Raw genomic sequence first — 11378 nt, forward strand, 5'->3', positions numbered from 1 at the left:
TGATATTGGCCGACCTTCAGTGACAGCTGATGTCATCATCCTCACACACACACACACACACACACACACACACACACACACACACACACACACACACACACACACTCGTTGTTACCTTGAGTTTCTGTATTTTTCCAGCCAGAGACGAGTGCGTGCCGACATGTTGGAAGAGCGACGGTTTGAATCGAATCCTCAGGTTGGCTTTCTGTCTGTCACAGTGTTTCTGGAACAAACACATCAACAACGTTAAACTAACGTTGTTCCGTCCTGTCGATGCGGCACTGACCCGCTTCAGTCTCGGAGACTCACCGCGTCCTTCTCTGGGTTGCACACTTTGACCCACATGATGTGGTCCAGCAGCCAGTCGATGGGCTTGTCTTTGTAGAACATCAGCATGAACTCCACGATGAGCGACAGGTCCAAGGACTTGAACATCTTACCTGAGGAGAAGACGTTTGTTTAGTTCATGGACTGTGACTGGACGATTCAAACACAGAGGACATTTTGTCTGAGGAATGAGCCAATGAGAGTCCTCGATCTACAGACGAGGTCAGAGGTCACAGCAGCTGCAGACACAGTCTTTAATCCTCCTCAGTCATTTTTATTGAATACTAATGAGCCTGATCGTGGTTGGTTCTCTTTTGTCTCTTTGTGTAATTTGACTACAGGATCCATGAGCCTTTGCTGCCGCTACAGTCAGAAGCTTCACGTGTCAAATGAATCATTAAACTGGTAATTAAATAATTAATTAATGTTTTAAAATAACGTGTTTGATTTTAGACCGCTGAAATGACAAATGTCAATATCATCTGAAATGCACCATGGGAGCTGCAGCTGACTTAACACTGAACATATGAAGCTGGTTGGTTCTGGTCGGGTTCAGACCGTCTCACTGGACTCTGAGGCCAGCAGAGCTCGGCCCGCCTCCTGATCCGTCACAGAACAAACCAGCAGAATGAAGCTAAACTTAGAAAACAGATCTGAGCAGCTGAATTAGAGAACGGCCTGAGGAGAGGGAGGAGGAGAGGGAGGAGAGGGAGGAGGAGAGAGAGGAGAGGGAGGAGAGGGAGGAGAGGGAGGAGGAGAGGGGGGAGAGGGAGGAGGAGAGGGAGGAGAGGGAGGAGGAGACGGAGGAGAGGGGGGAGAGGGAGGAGAGGGAGGAGGAGAGGGGGGAGGAAGTGACAGAAACAGCAGCTGAGGATTGTGGAAAGATGAAGCTCCTCTGAGCTCGATTCTGATTGGATGAAGTTCATGTATGTGCAGCTGGACTGTCTTCTTCTGCTGAACAAAGAGTGTGTGATGAAGGGAGAGCACGACACACACACACACACACACACACACACACACACACACACACACACACACACACATACACACACACACTCCACCATTAACTTTACTGTTAGAATACCCAGAATTCAACAGTTTCATTCGCCTCACACACACCGAACAGGAAGCAGAGACAACATGTTAAAATGTTCTGCACCACATGATGGTGTGTGTGTGTGAGTGTGTGTGTGTGTGTGTGTTATATTCTCCCTCTGGGACACACACACACACACACACACACACACACACACACACACACACACACGCGTAATGACATAATTGGTTGTTTTCTCTGCTGATCATCAGATCAATAATTCACGTGTAAAGTGTTTCATTTCATTTGGACGCAGCAGAAACTCGTTAACGTGATCAGACTGTTTGTAAACAAACGCTTGAACTGAGATGAAATTCAGAGTTGACTTTGTTTCCTCCTGAACTCTGTAACTGCTGAAGAAGTGTTTTCAGAAATCTTCCTCGTTTCTTCCTGACTTTAGTTTTTTCAGCCTCTGGAGGAAAAAAAACGAGGTGCGCTTGATTCTTCAGTCGTGACGGGCCGAGTGCTCGGGGACCTATTAGAGGGAAGTGGAGCAGCAAAGCCTCATGGGAGGAAAAATGACGATGGGTAATTTTGTGTGTGAGCGGCTTCAGGAGGAGGAAACACACACACACACACACACACACACACACACACACACACACACACACACAGTCTGATGTCTTTACATCTTTGTGTACGGTTACCGTGGTAACAGACATTGTTTTGACTTATCAACACAAATATTCACATCTGATCTCAAAGAATCAAACTCGTCTGTTTTCCAGGTGTGTTCCTGAGAATCCTTGAATTCAATGACCTTCATATTTTCAGTCTTCCGGTCACACGGACTAAATATCTGCTCTGTTGGCGATCGGACCGACGACCTGTGTGATTTCTGGCCCGTCCGGCCTCCATCTGTCAGCTGGAAACACTTCTGAGGAGTGAAAACCTGAACCTGACATCAGCTCACGGTTCCAGGCGAGTAAACGTCTGCGCTCCACATGTCAGCGCCGGGCCTGATTGGACCCGGGAAGACAGAAGTCATTGATCAGCCTCGACAGAATAATTAGAAAGCAGATCAGACGCTGACGCTTCAATTAATCTGCTGGAGTCCATTTAGTTTCCTGTCAGAGAGCAGAGAGCAGAACCAGAACCAGAACCTCCAGGGTTCTGCAGAGGACTCACCAATGAAGCCGAGCTGAGAAAACTCGAGGATCATCCACTCCTCCAGCGGCTGCTGCAGAGCAAAGTTCTTCATGGTGGTGAAGTAATTCGGACGAGCGACGATGTCGTCCTCCAGCTGTGAGAGAGAGAGAGGAAGTACTCGGATACTTCAGTACAAACACAGAAATACTCTAACTACAACACATTCAGCACACAGAGAGCTGATAATATTTGTTGTAGATTCATGTGGATCTCACACGAGGATCTTCATCAATCTATGGACTAATTAAAAGTGACACATGAATCCTGAACTGAGCTTCAACATGGCAGCTCTGCAGCCTCCTGACAGACGTCTACATCCTCCACTTCAGTCTCAGGGGAGTCGACTTGGAGTAATTACCTCCTCCACCTCCTCCACCTCCTCCACCTCCTCCCTGCCATCATCTCTGAGGAGAAACTCTGGAAAGTTCAGAGTGAGTTTAAGGTGTCAAAACATCGACGTGTCTCTGTGTTCCTGTCAAAACGCTTCATGTTGGAGCAGCCCAACGCTCCATCACCGCCGCCGCCAAGCTGAGAGGATGGCGGGGAGCCCCATTACTACAAAATAAGAGCTCCGGCTGGGAGCCCCATCACTACAAAATAAGAGCTCCGGCTGGAAGCCCCCATCACCACAAAATAAGAGCTCCGGCTCTCCGGCTGGGAGAGGTGCGTTCAAGGACAACAGCCCCAAAACATAAAGAGCCAGCGGTCACACGGCGAGGACGGAGACGACCAAAACAAAACCATCAGAGCCACTTCCTGTCTGAAACACAAGCTGCAGTTCCTCTAACATCCACTTGAGGCTGGCTCCAGAAGTGAGTCAGTCTCCATAAGGTTAAAACAGGAAACAACAACAACAATCTCAACAGATTAAAAGCCTGCAGGAAACACAGGCTTTTATTTTGAAACATCTGTACAGCGTTTCCTTTCTTACCTGGACGTAGTACGTTCCTTTAGACTGAGCGTACATCATCAGGAAACAGTAATCCAGATTCTGCTTCGTCCTCCACCTGAGGAAGAGGAAGAGGAGACAAATAGTCACTGAATGAAGATTCAATGAGTCATGACATCACAGACTGTCTAAAACCTGGACGTAGTCTCCATGACGACACCCACCTGTCAGTCAAAGTGTCCCCGCTCTTAATCCTGCATAACTTTAAGCCTTAATATAATGTGAACAGGTGAGTTGTATATAAATTCACCCTCAGTACAGTTGTCATGAACGGGGAAATTAGCTACAGAGACCAAAACTGTTTTTTGTACCAGGCTGTAAACATGTTTATTTCTGCTGTGAAGTTGGACATTTGGACATGGGGACTTATGGAGACTGACTCACTTCTGGAGCCAGCCTCAGGTGGACGTTAGAGGAACGCTGGAAGTTTTTGAATTTTAAAGATACTGAAGTTGATTCTCTGTTAACAGTCTCAGATGGACGTGTCACTGTCTGCTTGTTAACACTGTAAAACTGTTAAATACTATATATAAAATCCAAAAACAGCTCCTCCTCCTCCTCCTCCTCCTCCACCTCTTCCTCCTCCTTCTCCTCCTCCTCCTCCACCTCCTCCCCCTCCCCTCCTACCTCCCACTACCGCCTCCGCTTCCTTCCCTCTCTCCAGTCTTCTGTCTTCTGTCCTTTATTAACCTCCTCCTCGCTCTCCTTTGTTACCATGGTAACATGACCAAAGGGGGCGGAGCAATAGTTATTAAGTAAAATGATGTCACCTTGATCTGTGTGTGTGTGTGTGTGTGTGTGTGTGTGTGTGTTAAACAGCTCACCAGGCTTCTGTCAGCCTGTCATGTCTAATTCATGAGCGAGCTAACGACACACACACACACACACACACACACACACACACAGTTACTCAACTTTCTCTGATTACTGGAGCTGATAAACACAGAGTGTCACTTACGCGCGTGTGTGTGTGTGTGCGTGTGTGTGTGTGTGCGTGTGTGTGTGTGTGTGTCCTGGTCTTACACAGTCTGCTCTTGGAAAATGATGATTCATTTTGTTATTAAAACAGACTTTTATAGTGAAAGAGGAGTTTCCTTTACTGAAGCCACACACACACACACACACACTCACACACACACAAACACACATAAACAAAACACAAGGTTGTTCCACACAGACTGAGTCATGATGTTGGTGAAGTGTTGAATAAACCAAAGGGTTGTTTCTACACAGACACACACACACACACACACAGACACACACACACACACACACTGACCTGACTCTCTCTTTGGGGTCTCCAAAGGACTCTCTGAGTTTGGAGAAGTCGGGGTAAAAGTGGACGGACGGAGAGACGACCTCCAACAGGCCGGACTGGATCTCTGCTGGGAAACTGACACACAAACAGGAAGTCAGTGAGGTCGCCATGGAAACGTCCATGATGTCCAAAACCAGAAGAAGAAGAAGAAGAAGGATGATGGAAAGGAGGATGAAGGAGAGGAGAGGTGGTTATAATCGTGAACGTGTATGCTAAGCTAGCTGTTTGTTCCCCGCTCCTGATTGGCTCCAGCTGGTGGGCGTGGCCATCATCACCTTCTAACTTCCTTAAAAAATCTGGAGGATCCTGATTGGAGCAGCACCATGTCTGACCGTCCAATCCACAGGACGCTTACTGAAGTCTGGATCGGCTCAAAGTCTTAGTCTTAACGTGGTCTTAACTCGGTCTTAACTTGGTCTTAACTTTGACTTAACTTGTTTTTAATTCGGTCTTAACTTGGCCTTAACTTGGTCTTAACGTGGTCTTAACTTGGCCTTAACTTGGCCTTAACATGGTCTTAACATGGTCTTAACTTGGTCCTAATGTGGTCTTAACGTGGTCTTAACGTGGTCTTAACTTGGTCTTAACTTGGTCTTAACTTGGTCTTAACTTGGCCTTAACTTGGTCTTAATTTGGCCTTAACTTGGCCTTAACTTGGTCTTAACTTGGCCTTAACTCGGTCTTAACTTGGCCTTAACTCGGTCTTAACTTGTTTTTAACTCGGTCTTAACTCGGTCTTAACTCGGTCTTAACTCGGTCTTAACTTGTTTTTAACTCGGTCCTAACTTAGTCTTAACGTAGTCTTAACATGGTCTTGTCTGTGTCTCGATTGAGGTGAGAAGAGAGTTAGGATGTAGGGAAGGAAAAGAGTGAAGGAGGCAAAGCTACAGGAGGGTTAATGAAGGAAGGATGAAGGAAAGGAAGGAAACATCAGACTTGATCTTTGAATTTAAAAATGTTTTCACACACACACACACACACACACACACACAAAGCTTCCTGCTGACACAGTTCATGCTGCAGGCTGTGTGTGTGTGTGTGATAAATTAATCATGCACTAACATGGCGTGAACAATGGCACACACACAGCTGTTCACACACAGCAGTGATCAAAGGCTGACACGTACGAGCCGACATCAAACACACACACACACACACACACACACACACACACAGGAATCCTATATCCGTTGCCGTAGAAACGGCATCCCATCATGCAGCTGGACTTACAGGCGCTTCAGGTTCTCTGCTACACTGCTGGCGTACTGCTGATCCGCCTGAAAACACACACACACACACACACACAGCTGTTATTGTGACATCAGCAGATGACGGTTGGTGTCGTGCCAGAACTGGAGCTGGGCGACACACAGGTTAGCATCATGGATCGCGTTAGTTGCTAAACTCATTTAGCTACGAACGACACACACACACACACACACACACACACACACACACACACACACACACACACACACACACACACACATTTGTTCCCGCTCGACCATCAACAACAACTTGAGCAATAGATGACATCACAGTCCAGCCTCCCACTCAGCCAATCAGAGCCTCGATGGACTCCCTCTGGGACCCAATCATCTGGCTCTGAAGGTCGCTCGGAGGTCGCACATGTTTTCCAGCAGCCGGGCGGAGCTGCACAGAGTCTGTGGTTTGTTTTGCCGTCCTGGAGGTGCCAGCTGGGTGGAGCTTACCACAGAGTCAGTGTTAACGAGGAGCAGACGGAGCTTCGAGCTGCTCGCTGGTGAAAATCACACTCCTCTCTCTGAGACTCGGAAAGTTGTTGATGACCAAAAACAGAGATTTCTGTACTGGGCAGAACACAGAGGCCAAAACCAGAACCAGAACCAGGTCCAGACCGTGTTCACAGCGGAGGTTTCCACATGAGCTGAACACAAACACAATTGTGATGTGAAGCCATTTGCAGTTCCTCTAACGTCCACTTGAGGCTGGCTCCAGCAGTGAGTCAGTGTCCATAAGTCCCCATGTCCAAATGTCCAAATGTCCAAATGTCCAACAGCAGAGATAAACATGTTTACAGTCAGCAGCTGCCAAACAAAAAGCATCAAATTAAAGTAAAATGTCATAATCAATGGTCAATGTCAAACTAATAAGATTTAAATAAACTTATTTTAAGTGTTGAAGCTGCTGTCGGATGAACCAGAACCCGAGCTCTGAACAGAACCACAGACGTGTTCCTGTCACAGTCGGTTTCATGCTCAGATCCTGTGCGGCTGCTCACTCAGTTTGTTTTCATCTGTCATCCTGATATCTGTCTCTAATATTTCAAATCCGATTTATTCACGATGCAGACTGGAAACAGGAACGCTCCTCCAGAACAAACTCAGCACACGCGTGGCCAACGAGCAGCAAACACGTGTCACATGAATTTTACATGACGAAGGAGCCAAACGACACGTGACGGACTCGGTGAACAGGTCTGTGTGTCTGCTCGTCAGAGGACAGGTGAGCTGCAGGTGACTGACAACCTGATAACTAGACACAAGACCTGGGTGGAGGTTTGGTTTCAGGTGGTCTGACCCAGTGATGGATCCACAGGTGGTTCAGATCTGGTCCACATACGGCCCATGACATCCATAAGTGAGCTAATGCTAACGTTAGTCCAACAATGAGCAGAGACGGTCACAGTGACCCGACCCGGCTCGACGGAGCACCAGAACACCACGAGAAGGTCCAGGTCACCACCTACAGGGGGCGCTAGCTGGCTGCTCCATGAGCTGCTTAAAGCTGCTGAAGACGAGAGGCGTTTGTTTTATTCACAGTGAAAAAATGAGTGTAATGAACTTTCTAAAACTTTTAATTTTACGGTGAAAAGATGTTTAAGATGTTTATTTCATATTTGTTTGTTTTTCCAGGGCGGAGCATCAGCTGCAGGACAGGTGATCGGCACACCTGCAGCCAATCACGCTCTCCTCTTCAACACAGCAGCGTGCCAGACCTGAGATCCAATCCAGACGAGGAGTCGCAGTGAGGAACCGAGAGGTGGTGAAAGCCTGCAAACACTCCCAGAGAGAGAGTGTGTGTGTGTGTGTGTGTGTGTGTAATCCGTCAGAGTGTCTCTGTTAAAGAAACCTGCGGTGACACCACAGCCGTGTAAAATGAAATGTTCCAGTGTCCAACACTAAACACTGATTCTGTTTCCATGTCCTTAAAACGCTGCAGGAATATAAATAAAGGTGTGAACAAACAAAAACTTGAAGGTTGCATGTTTCTGCTTCAAACTGTTGAATTTTAACATGTATTCAAAGAAAATATTCAAATATATAATTCTATGTATAAATGAGTTTCCTCTTCACGTTGGGTTTCAGAGTCGCTGCCCACGTCACAGATAATCACAGATAATCACAGATAATCACAGATAATCAGCACAAACACACATTGATTAGCAGATAGTTGAAGTTTGTTTCTGCCAGTTGGACAAACTAAACAGCTGATTGGAAAGACTTCCATGTAAGACTGAGACGTAGGTTCGATTCCAGCCCGCTGCACTTTGCTACACATTATGACGTAACTCTGTGTGGAAAGTGACACGTTGTTCCAGGATCAGGTCTGGATCCAGCCTGTCTCGGTGTGTCCTGGCACCGAAGGGCCCGCTGTGAGCAGCTCCGGGTGTTCAGCCAAACCTCAAAGAGCTCCAGCAGTTCTTCACCGACCGGCCGGTCCTGCAAGTAACCCGGACCCACAGACGGACGGACGGACGTCTCAGCGTCCAGACTCAGATCTCTGTTCAGGCTCCCATGATGCTCAGAGGGAGCTAATCTCCTGCAGGAGGCTCCTGCGTCAGTCAGCAGGACGGAGGCACATCCTCCACCCTGAGTCCAGCAGAGCTACGTCACATTTAAAGAACATGTTTACAGGTTAGCATTAGCACGTTAGCACCAGCACACACTGACCTCTGCGATGAGGACCACGATGACACAATCCTCCTTCTCGGCGGCGCTGAGCTCCGACATCAGAGAGCTGAGCGTGTCGGTCAGGTAGGAGTGCACCTCCCTCTTCACACTGGGAACCCCCATCACGATGGAGACTGGAACCAAACACAGAGGAGCGTTTAGGTGGAGCACACCGAGGAGGAGGAGGATGGAGAACGACCAGATGGAGAAGATGGAGCTCAGGAAACATCAACAGAGATGGATGACATACATCCATCCACCTGTCCATCCATCCATCCACCTGTCCATCCATCCATCCATCCATCCATCCATCCATCCATCCATCCATCCATCCACCCATCTACCCATCCATCCACCTGTCCATCCATCTATCCACCTGTCCATCCATTCATCCACCTGTCCATCCATTCATCCATCCATCCATCCATCCATCCATCCACCCATCTACCCATCCATCCACCTGTCCATCCATCCATCCATCTGTCTGTCCATCCATCCATCCATCCATCCATCCATCCACCCATCTACCCATCCATCCATCCATCCATCCATCCATCCATACATCCATCCACCCATCTATCCATCCATCCATCCATCCATCCATCCATCTACCCATCCATCTACCTGTCCATCCATCCATCCATCCATCCATCTACCCATCCATCCATCCATCTATCCATCCATCTACCCATCCATCTACCTGTCCATCCATCCATCCATCCTTCTACCCATCCATCCACCTGTCCATCCATCTATCCATCCACCCATCTACCCATCCATCCATCCATCCATCCACCTGTCCATCCATCTACCCATCCATCCACCCATCCATCCATCCATCCTTCCATCCATCCATCTACCTGTTCATCCATCCATCCATCCATCCATCCATCCATCCATCCATCCTTCTACCCATCCATCCATCCATCCATCCATCCATCCACCTGTCCATCCATCCATCCATCCATCCATCCATCCATCCATCTACTGTCTAAAACCTGGACGTAGTCTCTGTGACGTCACAGACTGTCTAAAACCTGGACGTAGTCTCCGTGACGTCCCCGCAGACTGTCTAAAACTTGGATGTAGTCTCAGTGACGTCCCCGCAGACTGTCTAAAACCTGGACGTAGTCTCTGTGACGTCCCCGCAGACTGTCTAAAACCTGGACGTAGTCTCCGTGACGTCCTCGCAGACTGTCTAAAACTTGGACGTAGTCGCCGTGACGTCCCCGCAGACTGTCTAAAACCTGGACGTAGTCCCTGTGACGTCCCCGCAGACTGTCTAAAACCTGGACGTAGTCTTAACATAATCTGCCCTCCCTCTCTTTCTTTCTTTACAATGTTCTGGAAAAACAAAAAACCTTGTCCAGCCCGTTGTGTTTTAACTTAACATATAAATCAGAGTTGTCACACACACACACACACACACACACACACACACACACACACACACTCTCTCTCTCTCTGTTCCTTCTCTCAGTTTTTATCTCTCCGTCCTGCGGCATCATAAAGTATTTTCCATCCGACTAACCTGTTTTACTCAGAGTGCATCATAAATACATTTGACTGGACACACACACACACACACACACACACACACACACACACACACACACACACACACACACTCACACACACACACACACACACACACACACACTCTTATATTTTCTGATGTGTTTGTTCTCTGGTTTATTTGTATTTATGCCCTCTGTGTACGACAGGCTTGTCAGGAAGTGGTTTACTAAGCAGAAAAAATGCACACACACACACACACACACACACACACACACACACACACACACAGTGACCTTGGTCCAGTCTGGTTGGTCGGAGCTGTTTGATTCTCCAGGCAGTGTGTGGTGTATCAGGGGCGCTTCAGTGAGCTGTTTCCCCAGAGAAGGTGCACTTTGCCTGGGCTGCTTGTTCTGTCAGGTGCCCCGGGCCGGGTGTGTGTGTGTGTGTGTGTGTGTGTGTGTGTGTGTGTGTGTGCGTGTGTTACCTCCGGTGCGTCCCTGTCCCAGGTGCACGGCGGGCAGCAGGCTGTCCTCTCTGTTCAGCAGGTGAGGAAGATGATGGAAGATGGAGGGAAGCTGCAGGACGTTCTTACTGCTGCTCACGTTCCACAGCTTCAACCTCGTCTCCTCTGAGACCAGGACAGACCAGGAGAGACCAGGAGAGAACAGGTCAGACCAGGAGAGAACAGATCAGACCAGGTCAGACTAGATAACACCAGGTTAGTCAGATGAGACCATGTTAGACTATAGAAGACTTGGACCAGGTGAGACTAGATGAGATTAGACTACATTAGTCCAGGTTAGTCCAGGTTGGTCTGGGTTAAACCTGTTTCATGGCTGCACTGACCTGACAGACTGCTCCAGGTCCGGTTGATGTCTCTCAGCGCCTGCTTCTCAGCGATGGCCCTCTTGATCTCCTCCAGGACCAGGTTCAGCTCTTTGGAGCGCCGAAGGTTCTCCTGCTCAGCCGAGTGGAGGCGCTCCCTCAACGCCAGGAACTCCCTCTGATAGATATCCACCACATCTCCTACAGAGGAGGAGGAGGAGGAGAGGAAGAGGAGAGGAGAGGAGGGGGGGGCGGAGGGGAGAG

At 48.3% G+C, this 11378-nt stretch overlaps 1 protein-coding gene across 2 annotated transcripts in view; it reads right to left on the reverse strand.

The window, feature by feature from the left end:
• mgat4b (alpha-1,3-mannosyl-glycoprotein 4-beta-N-acetylglucosaminyltransferase B) overlaps positions 1–11378 on the reverse strand; it is a 45158-nt gene that overhangs the window by 9757 nt on the left and 24023 nt on the right. For both annotated transcript variants that reach the window (XM_027280634.1, XM_019253025.2), the window contains exons 2-10: positions 11136–11315; positions 10774–10917; positions 8772–8905; positions 6070–6116; positions 4801–4914; positions 3504–3579; positions 2552–2666; positions 310–440; positions 116–223 (exon numbers count right to left, since the gene is read on the reverse strand). In XM_027280634.1, coding sequence (XP_027136435.1) covers positions 116–223; positions 310–440; positions 2552–2666; positions 3504–3579; positions 4801–4914; positions 6070–6116; positions 8772–8905; positions 10774–10917; positions 11136–11315 — 1049 coding nt within the window. The remainder of the gene's footprint in view (positions 1–115; positions 224–309; positions 441–2551; positions 2667–3503; positions 3580–4800; positions 4915–6069; positions 6117–8771; positions 8906–10773; positions 10918–11135; positions 11316–11378) is intronic.

Source organism: Larimichthys crocea, chromosome I (assembly GCF_000972845.2).
Source record: "Larimichthys crocea isolate SSNF chromosome I, L_crocea_2.0, whole genome shotgun sequence".
In the NCBI taxonomy this organism is placed as follows: domain Eukaryota; kingdom Metazoa; phylum Chordata; class Actinopteri; family Sciaenidae; genus Larimichthys; species Larimichthys crocea.